Source organism: Hyaena hyaena, unplaced genomic scaffold (genome assembly GCF_003009895.1).
Source record: "Hyaena hyaena isolate Hyena2069 unplaced genomic scaffold, ASM300989v1 scaffold_90, whole genome shotgun sequence".
In the NCBI taxonomy this organism is placed as follows: Eukaryota; Metazoa; Chordata; class Mammalia; order Carnivora; family Hyaenidae; genus Hyaena; species Hyaena hyaena.
Genome location: NW_024080722.1, coordinates 1,604,664 through 1,629,588, shown reverse-complemented (window position 1 = coordinate 1,629,588; position 24,925 = coordinate 1,604,664). Strand labels below are relative to the sequence as shown.

General features: G+C 47.0%; 1 protein-coding gene across 9 annotated transcripts in view; it reads right to left on the bottom strand.

Annotated features, from left to right (window-relative positions):
• CDK5RAP2 (CDK5 regulatory subunit associated protein 2) overlaps positions 1 to 24,925 on the bottom strand; it is a 168,210-nt gene that overhangs the window by 90,043 nt on the left and 53,242 nt on the right. For 7 of the 9 annotated variants that reach the window (XM_039234624.1, XM_039234625.1, XM_039234626.1 and 4 more), the window contains 3 exons: positions 18,293 to 18,511; positions 4,138 to 4,308; positions 345 to 482 (listed from right to left, as the gene is read on the bottom strand). In XM_039234624.1, coding sequence (XP_039090555.1) covers positions 345 to 482; positions 4,138 to 4,308; positions 18,293 to 18,511 — 528 coding nt within the window. The remainder of the gene's footprint in view (positions 1 to 344; positions 483 to 4,137; positions 4,309 to 18,292; positions 18,512 to 24,925) is intronic. The other 2 variants (XM_039234627.1, XM_039234629.1) reach the window with 2 other exon arrangements.

Genomic DNA, 24,925 nt, shown 5'->3' with positions numbered 1-24,925 from the left:
AGAATCCCAAGCAGGCTCTACGCTGTCAGCACAGAGCCCAACATGGGGCTCGAACCTACAGACTGTGAGATCATGACCTGAGCTGAAATCAAGAGTCGGATGCTTAATGGACTGAGCCTCCCAGGCTCATCTTCAATGAGCTGTGATTTACCAGTTCCCTGCATGGTGCAAATACCCATGCTTAGCTGAAGGATACTGCTCTGTAAGACGGGCAGACTAAGAACCCTCCCCCTACCTGTTAGAAGCTCAACTACTGGCAAAAAGGCAGTGGCAGGGCTCTGGATGAGAGCAGATCACATACATGTCAGGAGGGAACGTGGACAACCAACTCCCATCCAGCGTACCTCGGAGAAGAGACGGTTGCACGGTAACTGCCACAAAGGGCACTTTTCTGGTGAGTCTTCACCCCTGACCGTGAGATCCTCCCCGGTCTGTGCCTGGCGATTCTGCTGTACTGCTTCCAAATCTTTTTCACTGAATTTCTATGGAAACAAATCATGAAGAAGTGTTCATCAAGAAAAAAAAAAAAATCTTAACAGACTGTCCCAAATTCTTTAAGGGAAGATGTATTATTTTTTCTTCACATTATTTTCCTGGAGAAAATTTCCATCATCCCCATTACAAACCTGTAACGCAGCCACCGTCTTACTCAGCACCCCCAGAAAAAAGGTAGCCTGCGGGCACGGCACACGCAGCGTGGTGGCCGTCATTACAAAGTGCCTTCTCCACACCGCCAAGATGGCCGCCTAGCAGATGTGCAGCACCAAGCCCAAGCCCTGGCCCCATGGGACGGGGTTCCCATCCTGGGTCTCCCTTAGCCAGGGCGTGACTCTGGGTCTGCTTCCTACCCTATGGGGTTACTGCGGTGACAGAAGAAGTGTGTCTCACAACCCAACAAAATCCAGTCTCTCTCAAAACATCACAAATTTGACAAAACTTGAACCATCTATATCCACGAGGAAATTGGACTTCCAGGAAGAAACACTTCCAGTGTTTTGAGGTGTGGTCACATATGAAAGGGTCCTCGTGATGTCACACAATACAGGTTCCCTTGGGGCGCCTGGGTGGCTCAGTCGGTTGAGCGTCTGGCTTCAGCTCAGGTCATGATCACACAGTCTGTGAGTTCGAGCCCCGCGTCGGGCTCTGTGCTGACGGCTCAGAGCCTGGAGCCTGCTTTGGATTCTGTGTCTCGCTCTCTCCCTCCCCCCACTCACAAAAAAAATAAAGACATATAAAATTAAAAAAAAAAAATACAGTTCCCCTCATCGACCCCTTGAGAAGATCTGGCATTCATCAACACTATGTGACTGGAGACCGTTTCTCTGGTCTCTTGGCCAAGTTCAAGCATAGAATCTATTTCTAACAATTTAAAACCTAGTAACTCTTTAACTAGGTCTCTGTTCACTGTGGGTCACAAATGAAGGACAAGAACCACCTCTTATTCCTAAGCCCCTATCAGAATTACTTCATCATGTCAAACTTTTATGAGAAATTAGCTCAGCACAAACATGAACAAAACAGAGGCAGTTTTTTTTTTTAATAAAAACCTATTAAACTATCCCAGGAAAAATTAGAAATCGAATAACCAACATTGAATTTCTAGAATTGCTATAATATACCTGTGCTTGACTCACTCTTTTCATTTTTTTTTTAAAGTCCAATTATACATATATGCTGTTTAACAATCAAACACGGCTTACAGGGAGAACATCACCCCCACCTCTGCCTTCTCAGCTCTGGGCCCCACTCCCAAGAAAACACAACTTCCAGCCTCGGCCTCTTCTGCTATCTGCAGTACATCCCTACTCTCCCACGGCCTGACTTGTGAAGGTAACATGGATCTCTTAATGTACAAGTTCGGGGATTTAGCTCTTATATCATCTGGCCCCCCTCTCCCGAGCACTTTTCCTGATAGTCACAATTTCAAGTCAAATGACAGTCCGCATTTACAGCATTATGACCACCCAAGTAGTGTCCAGGGCTCACCCATGTGGCCCTTCCAGGATCACATCTCCTTGTTTCTCTGCTTTCCCTGGAATCAGTAACAAGAGCCTTGCTCTATTTGTCCACTTAGTTCATGAGACTAAATTGGGTACTTAATGCAAATTCATCTCTAAACTCTCTAAAATAACTTAAAATAACTCTAGACGGAGCCAGACACATCAGGTAAATAATGGATTCCATTTCTGTTTCTTAGAGAAACCCCAACATGGAGGCCCTCTCTTGAAAGTGCTCAAATACAAGCTCTTCATCCTGGAACTTCCTGTCATCACATCCGAGGAAAATCCCCTACTTGCCGGACCCCACGTCTCTGTCCTTTTCAGTTAACTCCTCCTCTGTACGGATGGGACCAGTGTCTAGGAGTTCCCTGCAAGGGGTAGCTGGGAGGCAGAGGATTTTAGGCACCGAATGTCAGAAAACACCTTTGTTTGCCTCCCTCTCGCTGCCGGCTCAGCCGAGGATGGAAGGCTGGGCCGGACATCCCTCCTCCCCTGCGATCGGAAGGCGCTGCTCTCCTGCCTCCTGGCCTCCAGAGTTGATGCTGAGAACTCGGATGTAATTTCGAGTCTGGGTCCTTTGCATCTCACTCTAGAAGCCTTTCAGAGCCTCTCTTTATCCCCAGGTGCTACTACTTCACAAGGACACACCTTGGCGGTGTGAGTCACTCACTATTCATTGTGCTAGAAACACAGCAGACCCTTTCGATGCACACGTGTGTGTCCTTCCGCTCCGGAAGCTGTCCTATTACTCCGAGGTTTCCCTTCCTCTGCTCTGCCTGTCCCATCTTCCGGGGCCTCCTGCTGGCCACGGATCGGAGCCCCTGAGTCAGGTCTCCACAGCTCTTACGTTTCCCTCTCATTTTCTCACCCCTGTTTGTTTCTTTGTTGGATTCTACTTTCTGGAAAGCTCACTCAACTTTATCTTCCAGTGTTTCTAACTCTCCTATTAAACTTTTTATATCTGTAATCACGCTTGTAATTTCCAACAGCTCATTCTTCTTTTCCAAGTCTCTTTTTTTTTTCCCCCCACCAGATCCTGATGTTGGTTCTTATCTACAGATGTTATAGTATGGAGTTCTTTGAAAAGCTGTCTGGTCTGCTTCGCATCCTCCACTGTTTCTGTGGCCTCCACATAGCTTTATGCTGTCTGTCTTCCCTCTTAGACCCTTTTCTCCTGTCTGGGGAACTCAGGCTGTCCAGCTATCTTTAAAGGTAAAAGTGCTCAGAGGCTCTGAGCGTGGAAAGGACATAGCATTGGCAGGCTCGCTGGGGACCAAGTAGGGACTTGCTTGTTTTCCTGGAAGACGCCCCACTGTCTTTTCTCCCCACAGTGCTAGGGACATAGGCTTCCCCTCCCTCCTCATTTTCATTCAAGAGACCCACTCCTGCCTTCAGCTACATCTGCTGCCCCCCAGGCCGGAGCTTCTCTGGTTTAAGGTCAACAGAGAAGAGGTGAAGAAGACAAGGTCACTGGCCCAGCACACCAACCCAATCTCCTGGTTACAAGGGGACCAGGTCCCTCGTCTGCCGGCTGTGCCTCTCTGGGTTCTGTGGCTAAACCAGCATGCTTCTCATTGGCTTTTCACCCCAAAGGCAGGTAGCAGAGAGCTCTCAGGGCTGCGGGCTTGTATCCTTCACCCCTTCAGTGTCCTCTTAACAGGGCTCCAGTAAGGACGTCGAGTTAAATGCCCAGGGTGAGTGCATCGTGGCTACCTGTCCGCCTGCACTAAATCAACGCTTCGCTATGTGATCAAACAAGAGGGGCACTCTGAGACGAAAAGGAACAGTCAGAGGAAGAGCACAGAGTGAGAGGCCACGGCGCACACTGGGAGCAGCAGGTGCCGCAGTGGAAGTACCTCAGCCAAGCGGGCCGGCGGCCGGGACGAAACAGCCAGGGCCTCAGTCGCGCTCTGCCGCTGACCAGTCATACGACCCAGAATCAGTTCCTTCCCTTCCTGCTGGTGGCTGGCGTCCAAAGGACATAAAGAAAGCTCTGAAGGCCTCTGATATAAGGCCGTGAAGGCTGTAATCATTTTTACCAGCCTTACTTTTACATACGTGTTTCTGTAAAAGAATTTTAAAACGACCTAGGCCAGGTCAACAGGTTTAAGTACAAGAGAAAAAGAAGATCTGGTACCTGAAGCAACAAGTCCTTTGGATTGATACTTCCTGTTAGACTTCTGATCATCTGCTCTTGACAGTGCAATGTTTTATTACTTTCACTCAAAAGACTCTTGTAACGATTCTCTGCGGCCTTCTCTCTTTCGTTCACTTCATCGCGTAATTTCTCAACCTCATTCCTAAGGTCCTACCAAAAGGAAAAGAAAGAACAGAACTTATCTAACAGAGATTTCAAGGGGATACTCCCTTACCTGTTTACTGCTACACAAGAGCAAGCTAATAGATGTGTTTAACAAATGTGCACCTCCTTCTCACGGAAGGTCTCATGAAAACCAGCTTTAAGGATAAGCTGAAGGGCGCCTGCGTGGCTCAGTCAGTTAAGCATTCAACTTTGGCTCAGGTCATGATCTCACAGTTTGTGGGTTCAAGCCCTGTACCAGACTTGCATGGGATTCTCTCACTCTCCTTCTCTGTGCCCCTCCCCCGCTTGTGCTCTCAAAAATAAACTTTAAAAAGGAGTAAGCTGAAATTTGGGAAAAGCTCTATGCACATTTATCACAACATTATTTATAATATGGAAAACCAGAAAGAAATTAAATATCCAACAATAGGGAATTAATTATGAAGAGAATGGTATAAAAAAATACACAATTATAAGGAACACCAAACCAAGGTACTATATAAAATGATGCTGACTGTTTCCTAAATGTTTATACAAAATATTGTTAAGGCTATGAGGAAACACATCAAGATAACAACAGTATAGAAGAAAAAAAAGTAAAAGAAAAGTAACAAGAGTATACCTAGAGGGATTGTGGGTGACTTTCAACGGATTTTTATTTTTCCAAGTCTCTCTTTTTTTTTTTTTTTAAATTTATTTTTGAGACAGAGACAGAACATGAGCAGGGGAGGGTCAGAGAGGGAAACACAGAATCTGAAACAGGTTCCAGGCTCTGAGCTGCCAGCACAGAACCCGACGTGGGGCTCGAACCTATGAACCACGAGATCATGACCTGAGCCGAAGTCGGACAGTTAACTGACTGAGCCACCCAGGTGCCCCATTATTTTTCAGAGTTTCTAAAATCTAAAATCCTAATCATAAAAAAAAATTATCTTAATGACATTCACAATTAACATGTAAAATGCTCACATGATAATGGTAAGGGGTAAACGACAAAACCAACAGCAAACGGTGACTATAACTACCTCCGGATTTACACTATTTGTAATACTGAAGTACTATTCATAATAGCAAAATGCTGGAAATCACCCAAATATCCACCAGTAGAGGAATAAACTATGAAACGTTCTCACAATGGAGCACTCAGAAGCGATAAAGAAAAAGCAATGAGGACTCTATAAATACGCTGCCCCACAGATCTCTTCAGAAGATACTGCTCAGGTGGGGTTCGGGAGGAACCCAGGAGGGGAAAAAAAGAATGTATAGCATACTGTCATGTATTTAACTACAAAATAAATTAGATGGCTGCCTATAGGGAAATAAAGGGAGAACATGCTAGAAGGAGGGAGAAGAACTCGTTTTACAGATGTGACACTGGAAACCGTTTAAATGTTTACGTAACTATTTGAAACACAAAATAAAAATCTCCTAAAACTAGAAGCATAGCAAACAAACAAAAAAATAGATCAAACTGTATATCAAATTGGTTAACCAAACAGAGAGGAGTTATTTGAGCAACCTAAATGCAGAGCAATTTCTATGCCCCTAAGTGGGGTCCTTCTCCAAGGGCATGAGGAACCACCGCAGGAATCTCACACTGTTTGAGTCATCACGTTGGAAGAAATAATATTTGTACTGTCATTCTGAAACTCTGCATGTATATGTACACTTATTAAGTAATTATTAATGTGATGAGAACCAAGACTACAAGCCTAAGAGAAAACCAATACAAATACAAAAATAAGTTAAAACATGTCATTGTAAATAGAACTGGAAATATCAATATGAACTTATACTTTCTGTTATCTCCTTCCCTTCACTGAGAAAGCCGAAAACCGGCATCCTGCCCAGCAGCCAGACTGTTAAACACAATTTCCCACCAAAAAGAACCAGGGATCTCAGAACACAGCCGCTAGAACAACATTATCAGCATCACCTGGGAACGCCAAATGCAGTAAGTAACCGAAGAGCCCTCAATAAATATCTGCTGGAAGGATGGATGGATGGATGGATGGATGGATGGATGGATGGATGGATGGATGGATGAGGAAGATGGGACTGCTCCCATTTTATGAATGGGGAAACAGGCTCCGGTAAAGTTATTTATCCACAATCACAGTCACTGAGGAGCAGCACCCGCCTGATTCCATCTCTGATTAGAAGTCTCTCGAGCTCACTTCCACACTAGAACCAGGGTGTGGATTTCTTTTGAAATGATCCCCATCCACCTATAGTCATCTGACACTTGCTCATAGAAAACTCCCCCTGAAAACTGGATAATAACACAAAAATCTTGCGTTAAGAAGTGTAGGTACATCTTTAAATATGCAATAAATTTGCCTGTCGTCTTAGAAAGATCACCCTAGGGGCGCCTGGGTGGCCCAGTCAATTGAGCGTCTGACTTAGGCTCAGGTCATGATCTCACGGTTCGTGGGTTCGAGCCCCACGTCAGGCTCTGTGCTGACAGCTCAGAGCCTGGAGCCTGCTTCAGATTCTGTGTCTCCCTCTCTCTCTGACCCTCCCCTGCTCATGCTGTCTCTGTCTCTCTCTTTCAGAAATAAATAAAACATTAAAAAAAAAGATCACCCTAAAATGATCCTGCCTCCTTTTTAATCTTAAAATACTTCTGCGTCACGCTAAGTCACAAGTGTGCACCGTTTACGTGCACAGTCATTGCTGGTCCACTTACATCATTTCCCTGATTCCATTCTCTCCTTTGTATAAACACCTATCAGACCCATTATTTTAATGTCCGGTTCAAGTTCTAGTGTATATGTGCGTACACAGCAATTTACGCCACTCACCCACTTCATTTGCTTATACAGTTTTAGTTCAGGTACCTCAATTAAGGATTTGCATGTTTTAAGTGATGAAGGTGACCGATGAGCCACATTTCATCCACAGGTCCCATAAACTAACAGAGCTGACACCATGAAATGACCTGTTCCGAAACCCCACAGAGGATCTGTAACCGAGTCATTCCTCAAGTTAGGGGTGCTTAATCTGAGGTCCACCGAGTGGGTCCCTGGGAGCCTAGGCAAATTTGTGTGTGTGTGTGTGTGTGTGTGTGTGTGTGCGCGCGCGTGTGTGTGTTTGACAGTAGAAGGCCCTTAGCACAAATCAGAGTCTCAAGGAAAGTCAGGACACCAAACAGTATAAAGCATTTCTCTTATTATAAGTATTTGTAATAGAAACTACCGTTTACCAAGCCCCAGCTTTGAGCCACACGTGTGCCAAGGCACTTTTACATAAAACACCCCCAGTCCTGATGACCGCACACGTGGTAAGTACCCTGAGCCCTAGTCCTGATGACCATATATGTGGTAAGTACCCCGAGCCCTAGCCCTGACGACCACATACGTGGTAAGTACCCCAAGCTCTGGCCCTGATGACTGCACATGTGGTAAGTGCCCCAAGCCCTAGCCCTGATGACCACATACGTGGTAAGTACCCTGAGTCCTGTGTTAACAGAAAGGAAACCAAGGCTCACAGGGGCTGAACGCTGTCTACAGAGCTCTATGACGAGTTAAGTTCTAGTACTGAAATTCAAACCCAGGTCGGTCACACCCCAAATTCTGTGCTCCCTCACCCAACTGCACTACTGTTAAGACCAAAGAAACAGAAAACAGCTCCAGGACACAGGCTGCCACTGGCCACTAATCCCAATGCCCCAGGCTAACGTCACAGTTTCTCGAGGATTCGGGATTGAGGCCCTCCCGGACTCGGGATTGAGGCCCTCCCGCTAATGAATGGGACAGTACCAAGGAGCCTGGAGCTCAGGCGAAGAGCGCTCAGAGAAGGCTCCAAGTAAAAGGCCCACTGCGGGGAGGGGTGTGAGCTGCGCTGGCCTTGAGGAGGAGCTGCCATGGCAACACAGGGGGCCGCGGGCTTCTGTGCTGGGCACAGCGGAGGTGTAATAAGTGTTCAGGGAAGGCATGTCAGAATTGAAAATTGATAATCTTGGGTGGCTTCCCCAAACCTCTTTCAACATCTCTAGGCTGCGAAGACAGGCAGAAGTGGCCTCAAATCTGGGCTCTACCACTAACTAGCTGTGTGACCACAGAGAGACAACAAAAATCTTAGAGGGCCTCCTTTCCAGTAAACGGGGATAATGGCACAGGCTCCTAGGGTCCCCGGAGGCTTAAATGAGAGAGTGTGGGATGCCCGGCCCAGCAGGTGCACGGGAAAGTACACTCAGTCATCTCCCACCCTCTGCACGCATATCCTCTAGGCTGACATCTATTCCCAGGTTCCCCCGCCTGTGGCCACAGCATCACCACCCACCGGGCCACCAATCCCGCCCCCACACACACACACCTCGTCATCCAACAGGCGACTCAGGCCTGAAGGTAGAGCCCAGGCTTCACACACAGCACGTGAGAGATGAAGGGGGAGTGTGGGGCGATTTTCCGTGGATAAAGTGCCCAAATTCTGCCCTGCCAACCACCCCTACCCCCAACGCCCCGGAGTTATCAGAGGAGCCGAATCAATCACAGTACAAGTCTGTGAAAATGGCATGCCCAAAGCAGGGCTTTCTGAGAAAACAGGGCTGTTTTGGGTTTTGCTTTTTGGAGGAGGAGAGTATATGCAGCTCAGGGGAGCCGTCTGGCCAACAGGGGCTAGGCCTGGTTAGGTCTGCTGCAAGGAAGCTAGGGAATCCGGACCCTGGGCTCCCGCCTTGGGGGACAGTGACCCACGCATCAGCAAGGCTGGCCCGGGAACCTGGACTCGGACTCCCTGGACAGCCCCCGTCCCTCCTGGAGGGGCATCAGGAGGACAGGTAGAACCGGAAGTACTGGGGAGAAAAGTGTCCTCCCTGCTCAGCCCTCCTCTCCCCCCACACCCCTGCCTCTGCCTTCTTCACAAATCAGCTCTCAGCTGTTCAAACTGCAACAGCTTCCTAACTGGTCTATGTCTGCGCTCACTCACCAAATCACATACACCCCCTGATCATTACATCTCTGCCCAGGACCCCGCAGCTAACTCGTGCTAACTGCGGAACAAAGCCACCTTACTTCACAAACCTTCGTCCCTGGCCCCCTACCTCCCACCATGGGCTCCAGCCTACCTCTTAGCCTTACCTCACCTGATCACCCGACCCTGCCCATCTGTAAATAAACAGTACAGTTCCCCCCAGTTCTGCCTGGAGACAGTACGCTTACCCTGCAAGGCCCATGCCTAGTGCCCCCTCTTCCAGAGAGCCCTCCTGGGCTGCTCTGGCCCTCACCAACTGTCCTCCCAAACCACCACCGGCCACCTTCTTCTGCAAACCTCTACAGCGTTTAGGAGAGTGAAGGGCCCTTTACAACCATCCCCTCCACAGCTCTCACAGCAGCCCTGTGAGCAGATGGTCTCACTTCACCCTTTCACCAATCAGGAAACAGAGGTTCAAATACTCCAGCAACTTAGCCAAGGGAAAAGGTGGTGGAATCAGCATTTAACTATTCACGTTCTTTTCACTAAACCACTAAACCAGTGATTTTTCTTTTTCTTTTTTAGAGAGAGAGAGAGAGAGAGAGAGAGAGCACACATGCACACATGGACCCACACACAAACAGGGGAGGGGTGCAAGGAGGGAGGAAGAGAGAAAGAGAGAGAGAGAAAGAATCCCGAGCAGGCTCCACACTGTGCATGGAGCTCAAGCGAGGAGCTTGATCCCACGACCCTGGGATCATGACCTGAGCCAAAATCAAGAGTCACACTCTCAACTGACTGAGCCATCCAGGTGCGCCCAAACCAGTGGTTTCTCAAACAGAGCTCAAGAAGCCCGGGGATGAGCAAACCCCAAGGCTGGCCACCAATACCCTCTAAGTGCGTGCTTCTGGGCCTTCCTCCAACAACGGTCGCAGCTGGCTTTGGGAAAAACATGGAAGTCTTTACTTGATTTGAATGCAAGAAGCCACTGTCCTGAGGAACCTGCAAACCCCTCGGTTGCCCCTGTCTTCCTCGCTTCTGAACCAAGGGACAGGTAAGAGACTCTGAAAACCCCTCTCCCGTACCAGACCACCACCTTGCTTTCCAGAGCATGCTGCCACAGGCAGACCTGTGCACAGGGACATAAACTGAGTGGCCTCACTTTCCACCTAATGGGCAATTTTCCTTTAAGATTCACAGGTGAGCTTTGGACCAACACTGAGCTGAGCGTCGCCCTTGCATATCAGGGAGAATGACAGAAAAAAGAAGTGGATTATTTTAAAAATAAAATATCCCTATAATCTTAGAATCACATTAGAAATGAAAAGCCAGGCCCTCTCACTTCCCTCTGCTGCCGGCCGGTTTGTTTTATCTCCGGCCAGATGGAGAATGAGAAGGTTCTCATCCATCAAATCCCCCCTTCTCGGGTGTCGCTGTGAGAATGCTTGTCAGAGTGCTCAGTGGCTACCTTTTTAAATACACAAAGGAAACGTCTCCAAAATCTTAATGAGGTATAGGAACCCAGTGATTTAAGAATTTCCAGAACTAGCATGAGAGAGCGGCGTCCAGCCCACGTTCCCTGGAGCCTTGTCGCCCCTGCAGGCTGCAGCAGAGAGGGTGACACGGTGGGGAGGGGGGTGCCCGGCCTTCACCTCATTTCTCCCTGAGCCACTCTGCCTTCGTGTTTTCTCTCTAGGAGAGTTACACTTGACAAAGAATTCATATGCTTAAATAAACGAATAAATGAAAAAACAGAAGCTGCTGGAAAGAGCTGGGGTTCACCACAAAGGCCTGACATGCGCATGTGGCACTATGGGGTCCTGGCTACATGGACTACAAGAGTTCTGAGCAAGGAACTCAGTGTGGCTTTCACCAGGAAGCCGGCCGGGGAGGGATGCAGGAGTCCAAGTTCAAACTGGGCAGGGGTCAAGGCCCAGCAGAGTCACTTCACAGCCATCAGGCACCACCCCTCACAAAAACCCCAGCTCAGGTGTGATGGAACATTCTCCTCTCTGCCAACCACTCACTATTCTCCCTCGTGCCAGACTCATTCACGCCCCCCAGGCCTCCACACGGCCTCCCTCAACCAGCAAGCGGCTACTCAGCCTTCAAGTCTCAGCTCGAAACCTCCTCCTCTGTGAAGCCCTCCCCACCTTCCCCTGCTCTTAGCACGGATCCGTGCTCTGTGCTCCCAAAGCGTTTGGCCCATCCCCCTACCCACACTTATCTTGCTATATTTTAATTAGCTCTTTGTCTGTGCTTCTAGTTCTCTGCCAGATTCCTTCAGAGACGGTGTCTGATTTCATTCAGTCCTGTACTCCCAGTGCCCAGGACAGAGCCTGGCACAGAAATTATAAAGTAAGACCCAGAGATAAGGGAAAACCTCTCTGTCTGTTCCCCAGAGAGACTACAGCAATTCCACATGAAAACTGAGGGGAACAGACTCTTAAAGCAGCCTCTGCAGCAGCCCCGTGCGTGAGCCACTGAGGTGCCACAGAATCTGTCACTCGAAAAGGGTCCTGCCTCCTCCCTTCCTAGAGGGATCAATCAGCTGGAAAGGAACAGACAAGCACTCTCTTCACAGGAGAGGTGAGTGTTGATCAAGGAAGAAATCTGCAGCTTTGTTGAGGAGGCTGGTAACTCGGCAGACCACGCTTATTAGTCAACAGTGTCCATTAGATTCTAGCGGGCAGTGGTTTGTCATTCAGTCCTGAGCCAGCACCTGCCACACAATTAAAAGCAGGAAAAGAGGAAAGAGGAGGGGTCCAACGCACTGAGCGTCTACCTCTGGGTGCCAGGAAGCAGAGAAAGTGCTTCTCATTCATTAAATGTTACTATCCATTCATTTAATCCCCAAATAGGTATAATCAACCCCATTTTAGGGGAGAGAACCTCAGCTTAAAGAACTTAAGCAACCAACCTAGAGGCTTAGAGTTAAGCGCCTGCCAAGATTCGAACCCAACCCAGCCCTGTTGCCCACTGCTCCCAAGATACCGACTCAAACTGCCAAGTTTCTCATTTCCAGGGCAGTGACGTTATCACAACCATTGTAACAGCTACTACTCATTGATCGGTTATAATGTGCCAGGTACGATGCTCATAAGTGCTGTCCCTGATCTCAGACAGTCCATACAACTAAGCTCTTTTTCCAACAAGACATGGACCCCACAGCTTGGAAAGGCAGTTACTGGCTCCCAGTCCAACAGCGAGCTAGTGGTGGAGCCAGAGCTCAAACTCAGTTTGACCCACGTCTCTGCACTCAGCCTTTTTCTTTTTTTTTTTTAATATTTACTTTTGAGAGAGGGGGTAGAGGAGAGGGGCAGAGAAACAGGGAGACACAGATCTGAAGCAGGTTCCAGGCTCCGAGCTGTCAGCACAGAGCCGAATGTGGGGCTCGAACCCACAAACCATAGGATCATGACTTGAGCCGAAGTCGGACGCCCAACCCACTGAGCCCCCAGGCGCCCTGTGCGCTCCGCCTCTCTTAAGAGTGCCTGTGATTTGCAAAGATAGAACTTCCTCCAGCAAAGGCCATTCAAACTGCATATTGGTCTACAGGGACGCCAACTGAGAATCTTCACACCTGACTGCAACAGAAACAGGGCAAGGGGAGCTCTGACTCGAGTCACACCGCCTCAGGTCTGTGGTCCTCGTCCTCCCCGGCCAGCCTACACACACTGTCTCCAAATGCCATGTTTTGACTACGGATCACGAGAGACACCCCGAACGCTGTCACCATCTCGTCTGGAGCTGTCCATCAGCAAACGCACGTGAAACCACAGGGTTCAGGATGAACTACCCTGAAATTAAACCTGCTCCTGTCAAAGCACATGGGATTAGCCAGCTGGGTGACGGGTACAACTTTAATTAGATTTTTGGGCTTTAGCCAGCAAATGCATCCCCACAGAGCTAAGTGCCCAGGTACTGAAGCACACACTTGTCAGCGCAGTGGATGACAGGTCTCCTAACAGATGAGAGCATTATGAGACAGTCTGGGGAATACAGCTAAACCAACATCTCATGTATGTTGCTTATAAAGGAGAAGAAAGAGACTAGCACTTCCTCCTCTCCCCCACCCACCCCAAGTAGCATACAGAACGCCTGACCCAGAAAAAGCAACTCTAAAATACAGGTTTACATCTATCACTTTTCACCAAACACACACACACACACACACACACACACACACACACACACACACACACACAAGCACGCATACACATGCACACACACGTACGCACTCAAAGGAGAGCCTTAAGTCTCTGGAGCCAAATAATGTATCAAAGTCAAGGTGTGAGGGCAAGGATGCGACAATCCGAGCAGCATTCCTTTATAAACCACAGAAGCCAGGACACTTAAAACATCACAGGTAAGACACCGACTTGGGACCACCAGGGTTTTTGGTCTGTATTTTGCAAAGACATCCTGAGTTTCCTGGTAGGGATGGGGCTCCCCCTGGTGGCAAGGAGGTATAATACAAAGAAGGGGATCTCTGGGAGACCCGCACCTTTGGACCTTTCTGGTTGTGGAAAGGCTTCAAAGGAGAAAACATAGCTTGCATTCGCCGGAGCCAGAGCCGCCCAAAAGTGCCGGTGCCACTGCGAGTACTATTACCTGTCCCTTGAATAAACAAACAAATGCAAATTACAACATGTGCCAAGCCAACTGGCACCAGATCACCGCGATCCCAGGCAACTAAAACAAACATGACAAAGGGACTCTCATGGCCGAAGCTCGCAGGGCCCAGGCGCCATCTGACACAGTGAACTCCTACACCCCAGACCCAAGCCGCCTGTTCAGATAGGTTATCATCTCCCTCCGAAAAGCTCAAGAGCAAGCACACAGAGACAGCAGTAAATGTTTCTGTCATGAGGAAAGGATGGTTTGATCACATCCGAAAGGTAACTGGTGGATTTTCCATTGGGAAGAATTTGGGGGGTGCTAAAAGCAACAACAAGAAAACCCCGCGTGCTTGACCATGGACCCTGGCAAGGGCTCTGCATCAGGACTTGCCTATAAAAAGGGCTGCAGCATTTCTCTCTGTGCTTGGAGCTCCTGTCAAAGAAACGAGAATAATGGGAAACAGCTAGACATTGTCCCAGGGACCAGAAACCACTACGAGCTTGTCGACTTGGGTGACACTGATGTGGCTCCGCACAGAACTGCTTTCATCGCATGTGGTGCGGTCAAAGGCTCTCTCCTGCTCGAAAACTCCAGAAACCTGCCAGAGGCACAACTCCCCGCAGGCCTGAGTCCCGGCAGATGCTGTGCTCTTATCTCAGTGTGCTCGTCTTCAGACACCGCGGACCTTGCAACTGAATTTCCCTTTTTACTTCCGCAGCCAGGAGCCACCGGCTGAATTTTAAGCCCCCGTCTCCAGTACCATGACGGGTATCACAAGGGGCATTTCTCCTTACTCTGCTTCCATTTTACTACTCACCCTTTTTGTTACTTGACCTTAATGCCTTTCTCTGTATCTTTGATCTCATTTTTATGACTCTCCATAAACCTCTGAAAATGTTTCTGAAACATCAAAAGGAATAAATTACAATTTTTAAAGCTCCAAATAACACTTCAGAATACTTCAAATAGAGCATTCCTGTTTTGCTTCCCCAAACACACCATGTGCTCTCACATCTCCGTGCCTTTGCCCTCTCTACCAAACCCGCCCTTGCCTATCTATTAACCTTTATTTAACTCCAACTTCAGAACTGGTTCACAAGTCACTTTCCCCAAGAGCCTTCTCTGGTGCTGCAAGCCCTTCGCTGCCCTGTGCCCCCGTGGGACTTGCTCATACCCCTGTCGTGGGACTGTCCCCACGCCTAGCCGAGGGTCTGCACAGTGGTCAATGTGGCTGGATGCAAGAATGGATCCCTTTCCTTTGCCAGGGCAGAAGCATAGGCCACCACAACGTCTGCTTATTTGTTGGTTTGTTTCGATCCAAAAGCAATGGCAGTAGCAGCTGGCGAGTGAATCTAGTTCATTAAGGAGCCTGTTAGAGAACAAGCAGATAAGACACGCAGGGCCAGGAGGTCATGCTCTACGTGTGCATTTCCCACCGCCCACCATGTTCCCCAGGCCCTGCATAAGCCGACGCTCTCACGTCTGTGCAAGATGTTCACCGGCGATGGACGCACACAGCCAGATCCTTGGACAATGACCAGAAGGGAAGCAGAAAACCACTGCGAGGCAACACACACACACACACACACACACACACACGAAAAGGAACCATGGCCACACCATCTTGCCAGAAACACACACGTGGCCTGACGTAGAAAAGGAGTCATGACGAGATGCTGGAAAGAGCGGGGTCACGGTCACGCTCGCCCGAGGTAAGTGCTTAGTGTGCACTGTGGTTGTTTAGGTCTGAAACAAAACAGCCCTTTTCTCTGGGTAACTGCCCATCCCTCCCAGACACGTGCTTCTAGAGGAGGCTGGCAGTGAGGGACCCGCACGCACACGCACGCACGCGCACACTGCTGACAAAGAACGGGCACGCGGCCCACGCTGGGCTGGGCCTCTCCGTACCCTAACCCCCCCACCGGCCGTCCCGACAGGAAGACGGCGGGGGCAACGGAGCGTGAGTGTCCTCCTTCCCTGCATGTAGCAAACTGGGAGTAGGTGACCCCAGCGGACAGGCAGTGATGTCCGACCACGGGGACCTGGAGGATGCGGCCGCCAGAGGAAGAGGCCCGCTCTCAGGGACCGAGATCCAGTCCCCACGGCAGGGCGGGGGGTCATGCTCTCCCCAGACCCTCGACAAGCCAGCGCCCTCACGTCCTGTGAACGTAAGGCGTTCTCCCAGTCTCTCTGTCCCTGCAGCGCTTCAGTTACCACACAAGGCAAGGATTCTCTCTTTGCCTAAGTCAGCTCAAGCTGGGTGTCCGTCACTGGCAGCAAAACCCCTCCCACCCCCAGGATGCTCAGCCCTGATCCCTCCTCTCTCCGGCCCGCTCCCCTTCCTTTCATCTCCAAATACTCCCCACCTCCTCACATGGATGTGAAGGTGCCACACAGGACAACATCCGTTTACCAACGGCAGCCCAAAATTCTTTCCGAAGCACCAAGGTTTACATGAGAGGGTGGATTACGGAACCACCAATGTCTGACAGCAGAGGCTCAGGTAAATAAATTACAGCATCTCCACTTGCTGTGATATTACACAGACACTTCAAATGTTTACCAAGAGCAGGCCATGAGATAAAACAATTACATATTTTAGAGAGCGATGTGTGTATGTGCGTGCATGTCTCCAATCCAAATTCTACTGAATGAACCCAGTACATTACGACGACAGTGGGGGTGGAGGGGCGGAGCGATTTTAAGCTAAGAGGAAGTTATCCAGTGAAGGAGTAAGAACCATGAAAACAGCACCTCTATCCAAGGACCATCTGGCCAGTCTCTGCCTTACCTCCTCCATACAGCACACTACTCAAATCCCACTCTTCTCGTTCGACCCACGTCACCTCCTCCAAGAAGGCTTCCTGACTACTCCATCTCACAGGTATCTTCTGCACAGACTCTATAAGCTGCATTAATGAGCTCTGGATTTTAGGCTATTTTGCATTTTATCACATATAACATTTCCAATCTCCCTTTAGAAAAGATAAAACTTTCAGAGGCCATGGCTTATTTTTCCATCAACACCTAGAGCAGGGACATCTGGTGTTCAGTAACACGTGGGAAACACATCTCTGAACAACACGCAGCTAACTGCTACACTCCCAGGCCGCTGGTGGCTGCATAAATCGGGCCAGCCCTTTGGACGAATGATTTGGCAACATGATTAACTACTAGAAAATGTTTGTTGCATCTGACCCAGGAAACCAACTCAAATCCTAGGAATTTCAAAGAAAAACACCTTTACGCCCAAAGATGGTTATTGTGGCCTCATTTAAGCCACCAAATCGGCAAGAGCACAGGAAATTATTAAGTAAAGTGTGTGAAATCTGCTCAGTAAAGAGTATGTATCATCCAACACGATCCCTCTGGGGCCCGTACAATATGGGCAGAGCCTACTTTGGATTCGCTCTCTCCCTCTCCCCCTGTCCCTCCCCACTTGCTCTCTCTCTCAAAAATAAATAAATTTTAAACATATATATATATATATAAAATAGAAATTTTCAAAGATAAACTATTTTATGCCTACCAAATTCAGACAGAATTTCTTACTTAATGTTTTATAATTTTTATTTATACTTAAATTTTTTAATGTTTATTTACTTTTGAAAGAGAGACAAAGCGTGAGCAGGGGAGGGGCAGAGAGAGGGAGACACAGAATCTAAAGCAGGCTCCAGGCTCTGATCTGTCAGCACAGAGCCCGGCGTGGGGCTCAAACTCCCAAACCTCAAGATCATGACCTGAGCCCAAGTCAAACGCTTAACTGACTGAGCCACCCAGGTGCCCTCAGAGAGAATTTTTTAAATGCTAACATCCAATGCTGAACAAATAGTCTTTATAAAAAAAAGGATCACTCTATTTACAGGGAACCTGGACATAACCATTCTGGGAAACAATTTGCATAGATCTATAAAATAATGCTAAAAATTTCATACTCTTTGACCCAATAATTATGCCTCTATCAGGAACTAATCAATGGAAAAATATTTAGACACAAGGATGTTTGCTGTTGCATTTGTTATAAGGCAAAAAAAAAAAAAAGTCTAACAACCTAAATGTCCTACAATAAGGGAGTGAATAAAGTGAAGCACATCCAAGTGACGAAATATTACGCCTGCACCGAGAAACACACACACACACACACACACACACACACACACACACACACAGGTTTCTGGAGAGCACTCATAACATGGCAACACACCAAACAGAGAACACAGAAAAAGCAAAACGCAAAACTGTATTTTCAACTTGATACCTATTGTGTGTGTGTGTGTGTGTGTGAGAGAGAGAGAGAGAGACAGACAGAGACAGAGAGAGTTCTTAGGTGATGAGATGAAGAGTGAAATCTCTTCTTCTTTACGTTTTCCAGATTGTTCCAAGTCTCCCGCAAAGACCTCCCCAAAACCAGAAACGGCCGAAGGCCCGGCCCGCCCACGCCGCTGTGGCTCACGTGGACGGTGCAGTCGTCTCTGCTCCTCTGGCGATGGGCTTCCTCCAAATCCTTCTCCAGCCTCTCCCTGTCCTGCTGCAGGTCGCTCAGCTCCTGGGTCACCTTCCTCAGGCCCCTGCGCAGTCTGTGGTTCTCCTCACTCTTGCTGAGGATTTCTGAGCGCAGCTGTGCCAACAGGGCGGCCTTTTCTAACAGAGCAGCCTCGTAATCCTCGGACCCCTACGAGAGGAGGGAGAGGGGGGATGAGCGGGATTCTGGGGCACACTCAACAGACCCCTTGGAAGTTAAGGAAGGAAAAGAAAAAGGTGGATATAACCTCCAGGACCCTGAGCACAAATAACATGAAGACTGTGAAATAACCAACACAGAGTAATGATCGTGTGACGATGCTGATGTTAAGGGGGGAAAGGCTACGACTATGTAAAAGAAGTTCTGTGTTGTTGTTGTTTTTTTTAAAGACTGCAAGGGAAAGCACAGAGTGTTAACAAAAACTGGATTTGGGTGGGTACACAGAACTGATTTCTTTCCTTCAATCTTTCAAATGTTCTAGGGTTACTGAGAATGTTACTTTTATAATGGTTTAAAAAAAAAGAAAAACCACTTCATCAAGTTGTTTTTACAGAGCAGGAAATGAAGAGGGCCACGTGACAAGCAGAGACAGATTCAAGCCGGCGATGCTCCCGGAGTTTAGAACAGCCCAGACCCACAGTCCTCTGGGGAAACGGAAGTGGTCAGCAGGGCAGTGCCACGGCCACCTCGAGAAGCTGTAAATTCGGCAGAGTCCAAGGGCTACTTGTGCCCAGAACATTTTTACTTCATTAATGCACAGTTTAGCAGAAAAGAAAATAGGGAGCCTGCGTGGCTCAGTCAGTTGAGCGTCCAACTTTGGCTCAGGTCGTGGTCTCATGGTTTGTGAGTTCCAGCCCCACATCGGGCTCTGTGCTGTCAGTGCAGACACTCTTTCAGATCCTCCATTTCCCTCTCTCTCTGCCCCACCCCTGCTCACGCTCACTCTCTCTCAAAAATAAATGTTAAAAAAAAATACATACACGATTATCAAGCATTTGAAAAAATACTGTACCTCACGGATAATCAAACAGAGCAAATGAAAACAAGGTTTCATTTATCGAGACTGTTTTAATGAGAATACCCAGTGCTGGCAAACTGATTATGAAGCAACACAATTAGTATTAACTTTTCAAGAACTGACCAAGCATCCAGAAGCCAAAAAATACGCTGGCAGGAATGTAAATGGATGTAACCCCCTATGGACGTACTACAGACGTCAAGTGTGTGTGCACAGGATAAACGTGTTCACACTCACCCCAACGGTTCCATTCCCAGGACTAGTCTCATGGGAAGAATCCAAAATACAGCGTAAGGAAGAGCCTTACGCACAAAGTCATCCATCACAGATTTACTTTAACAGGAAAAAATAAGAACTAAGTTGATAACATGGGAATATTCCAAGTCACAACAGTATATGAGAAAAATAGAAGATTAAACTGTGAGTCCTTTAAAAAATAAAATCTATGCACAGGAGAAAGCTGAGAAAGACAAACATCAAAATGTTAACAGTGGCAGGGCGATTTCTGGATTCCTTTTTTCTTTTTTTTTCCTTCTTCCTAGCCTCCCGAAGGAAAATTTGAAGCATATGTAATACTTATAATTAGGAGAAAATAAACTTTTACTTTTTTAATTTGCTCTTCAGATCAGAATAGGGTTTATGATTAAAAGCTGTCAAGAGCTGTCAAGGTCACAACCCAGACTGCCCCAGGAGTAAAGGGCCTGGCCCCAGCTTCTTGGCATTCCAGGGAAATGTCACTCCTCCACCACTGCTAGTTAAGTACGAGCTGTTAGGAGAGGTGGGCCGGCTGCAACCACAGTTCATCTGGGAAGGGAGGGGGGGCTCTGCCTGTCCTGGGCCCCCAGGGCCCAGCCTTCTGGTCCAACACTTCCCCACTGCTATTCAGGACCCAGCAACAGAGACTGAGGGGGAGCCCCATTCACATTTCAAAGTGGGTTTTATAGAAGTCTGTTTCACTTTCCTTTAAAATTGAAATTTTTTAAAAGAATGGGGAAGCCTAGGTCACAAGACCCCCCAAAAAAAGAAGTAGGGACGGATACCTGGGTGGCTCAGTCATTGAAGCGTCCAACTCTTGATTTCAGCTCAGGTCATGATCTCACCACTTCATAAATCATAAGTTCGAGCCCCAGGTTGGGCCCTGCTTTGGCAGTGCAGAGAATGCTTGGGATTCTCTCTCTCCCTCTCTCTGCTCCTCCCCTACTCATGCTGTCTCAGTCTCTCTCAAAATAAATAAACATTTTTTAAAAAGTACTGGGGGCAATGCTTATTTAAATAAGTACAAAAAACAAAAGAAGATAAACAATGATGGGAAAAACGTTCATCTTGAACAATTTTCAGTTACCTTTTATTGAGCACTGGTTACATATGAGGAGCTAAACCAGGCACTTTTGAACACATCATACCTCTATTTCTCATATCAATCCTGCAAAGTACCTATTAAGTAATGTCCCTATTAAGTAACTCAGCCTCAGAACTGTTAAATGGCGAGCCTGTCATCAGGCCGTAAGTGATCACATCTGGGATTCAAATGATTCCCAAGCCTGTGTTCTTCCCACAGCACTGCATTGCCTTGCCCAATCTGATGCAGATTTCAATTAATACCGATAAATTAGCAACAAGTAAAAGAAGAAGACTGAATTCAAGGAGGGAAGGCTAGAGACAGGAATGCTAATTAGGAGCTTGTTAAACACAGGCCAGCAATGGTGATGATTAAAATGATAGTTATTAAAGGGGTGCTTGGCTGGCTCAGTTGGTTGAGTGTCCAACTCTTGATTACGGCTCAGATCATGATCTCAGGGTAATGGGATCAAGCTCTGTGTCAGGTTTCTCGCTGAGTGTGGAACCTACTTAAGATTCTCTCTCTCTCTCTCTCCCCCTTCCTCCCTCCCTCCCTCTCCCCCCACCAGTAGTGCTCTCTCACTCGCTCTCAAAATTAATAAAAAATAATAGTTATTACAGTGATGAACTTTTTGTGGGTTATTGTGCAAATAACGACAACAGAGCCTCTTTAAAAAATTCAAATCCATACTCTCATAATAAAGATCCTTTCCATGTTCAGTTTTCCCTAAATGGCCCTTTGAGACACTTTTGGAGAGGTTTTTTGGGTTTTTTTAGCTTTTTCTGCATGACACCCTGCTTTCTGAATTCAATGCCATCAGTGAAGTGCTTAAAACAGGTGGCAAACATTTGGCACAATTAGACAGGCACAGTCAGAAACTAAAGGCCAAATATCCTATTAGACAAATCACACTTCCCCGCCCTGCAGAAACACAATGAGTTTAATAAAGAGAGAGTCGCAGAGCCCAGAGTTCAAAGACCAATGACTTGGGAGAAGTTAACTTTCCTGAAGTTCACTTTCCTCATCTGGGAAATCTGTTTTGCAGGACTGTTGTGAAGATTAAATACGATAAAACAGCGTTTCCGGAAGTGCAGGATAAATAAATCTAGTTCCCCTTTGCCAGCACCTACTCCATTGTATTTCATTCCCAATCAAGAGAGAATATGGAGAATTTCCTCCAAACGAAAAGCTACTTACAGAACTCCATTAACAGAATTTGAAAAACTGACCAAAGTAACTACTATATCTTTATGCCAGAAGATTATACTACCCACCTTAAGGCTGCATTAACATTTACTGAGTTACTACTTGTGCCCAGATACACTTTCTTGTTGTAATCCTTGTAAGGATTATGTGACCTGAGTGTGATTATCCGGATTTTACGATGGGTAAGCAGGCTGGGAGAGCTCAAATATCTAGCCCAAGGCTACAGATGCAGTGAAGAACAGAGACAAGATTCACATTCATGTCCTACCCATGTTCACCCCAGTAAAAATAATATGGTACATACATACAGCGGACTACATGTGACTGTTTAAAAAGCAAAGGAATAAACCCCTCCCACACACACACACACACACACACACACGAGTTCATGTCAAACTGCTGAAATCTGAACAAGATCCATATGCTGTTGCACCAATGTCGTCCTGGCTAAGGTACTGTTACTAAAGTTACGGAAGATGTCACCTTTGGGAAAACCACATAGAGTATGCAGAAATCTACTGCACATAAATCTATGATTTCAAAATGAAAATTTTTAAAAAGGATTGGGCAGATCTATATATACAGTCATGATAAGAATATTAAATGAAAAAAGACTCTTCAAACAAAATATGTATTATTTTTCAAAGGTTGTATGTATGAACATATATATAAGTATGCGTTGAAAGAGTCAAGGTGTTAATACTGAACATCTTTAGACATGAATTTATTGCTGGCATCTATCCATTGTTTTAAGTACTTTATAAATCTCTACAATATGCAGTTTTACTTTCCTAGCCAAGCAGGGCAGGAAAAATAAAGCTACAGGTAGGCCCTACTCTTCCAAAGTTCGCATCACACCACTTTGCTTTCCCAAAAGACCTACAACAGCGCCGGTTCTTGCTAACCAAAAGAAATCAGAAGCGGGTTTGCACTTTTATGAAAAAAGGCGCTAAGTCCTATACACAGAGAGAAAGAGCAATTTGGTGGCTGCCAGAGGAGAGAGGGGTGAAGAGATGGGCAAAAGAGAAGAATGGGATTAATATAAGGCACAAACTTGCAGTTACGGAACAGGTCACAAGGATGTGATGCACAGCACAGGGAATATGGTTAATAATACTGTAACCACTATGCGTGGTGACAGCCGGTAGCTAGATTTATCGTGGTAGCTTCACAGTACACATCAACATTGAATCACTACGGTTTACACCTGAAACTCATATTGCACATCAACTAGGGTTCAATAAGAAAAAATTTTTTTAATAAAAATGGCATTCCGCATTCATTCTGCAGTGAGTCCTTCCAGGGGCAGTGAGGGTGGCCCCGCCACGCCCCTTCCCCGGGAGCTACACTGAGCAAGTGGAGCCACTGTAGCTCTGAACGGTGTCCTGTCAGCATCTGGGTTTTATCTTCATCTGTTCTTTGTATCTGTTAGCAAGAGGTATCCTTAGATGTCAGGAAAGCCTAAAAAGAGAGGTTGTTTTTTGGGTCTGAGAAGGCTCAAAACCGTTTCCATGTAAATTACTGGTAACTGCTTCTTTGTTTTACACTATGTCGGCTTGCGAAGATTTTACAGGAAAGCTCTACTTTTCGGCAGCAGGGGAAACCTGTGGTCCAAATGTGAAAATAGGTGTTTCTCATGGGTCTGGAGGTAGACACCATGCAGGCCACACTGTCACCTGCACAGAGCCACACCTGTGATTAGAATTCACATCTGCACATTGTGGTGACCACTCCAAGAATTCGCATATCACTACTGTCATTTCAACACTAGCCCTAATGCCAACCCTGTGAACCTGGGCTATTTCACTCATGCTGCAAGTCGTGAGTAGCTCAAATCACATTGGGACCCCGAAAGGTCCCAGTATGTAAAAGAAAATGCATTTTCAAAGTGTCTGTGCAAACTCTGTCCACCTCATAATGAAACAGCCCACACCAGCATACTGTGTGCCTTTACTCACACACACATACACAATCAGAAGAATGGCAAGAACACAGATTTTGGAGTCAGACCTGAGTTCAAGCCCTGACGACCTGCCATGCTCCCTCCTCCATGGGAAAGGATTCAAGGGCGCTCTCGGGACAGCCAAGCAGGCACGCAGAACCAGAGGACTTTCAACAGTTTGTGGTGTCTGTATCTTGCAAGACAAGAAACCTGGCCAGCAGTGAAAGTGACAAGACCCCAAAACTCATTCTGAGAGTCCTTCGGTTAGGAAACTAATAAATGTGTGTGATAAATCTGGGTAACATTTTTTTTTCTTTTTTTTCTAAGTTTATTACTTTGAAGGGGAGCAAGCGTGAGTGGGGTGGAGCAGAGAGAAAGGGAGGGAGAGAAACGGAAGCAGAGAGAAAGGGAGGGAGAGAATCGGAAGGAGGCTCCGCGCACTGTCACAGGGAGCCCAACGTGGAGCTCCATCTCACGAACTGCAAGATCATGACTTGAGCTGAAATCAAGAGTCTACTGCTTATCCAACTGAGCCATTCAGGGGCCCCATCTGGGTAACATTTAAATGTATAAGACTACTCTCTTACCTTCAAGGCTCAACGTAGCAAGTAAAACATCACAACGATTATAGGGATGTCTGTCTGGTCCCTCTGCTTATCAACTGCCAATGTATTTTTTTTTTCTCAAGCAGTGGTTTTCCTAAGAATTCAGCTTTTAAAACTTGTTATTTTCAAAGTTGGGGGAAGGACCTCCGTGTGAAGTATAGTCTCAGCTCCATTTCATCAACCAAATGGTGGGAGAAGGCAAATCTGAGATTCCAAAGGCAGAGATATGCCTCTGCCTCTAAGTGCACCATGATTTAAACCAAATTACTTTAATTATTCTTACCTGTGGACCAGAACGCTGCAAAAGATAATGTGGGTTATGAATCTTCGGGCTCAGTCTTAAATTAGATTTAACTTCTAACTTCTACATGATAACCGAAACTAATGTGGGGGGAAGGGGGCTGGGAAGCATGCGGTCGTTATTGACTCATTATTAGTAACAGAGAAACGTGTA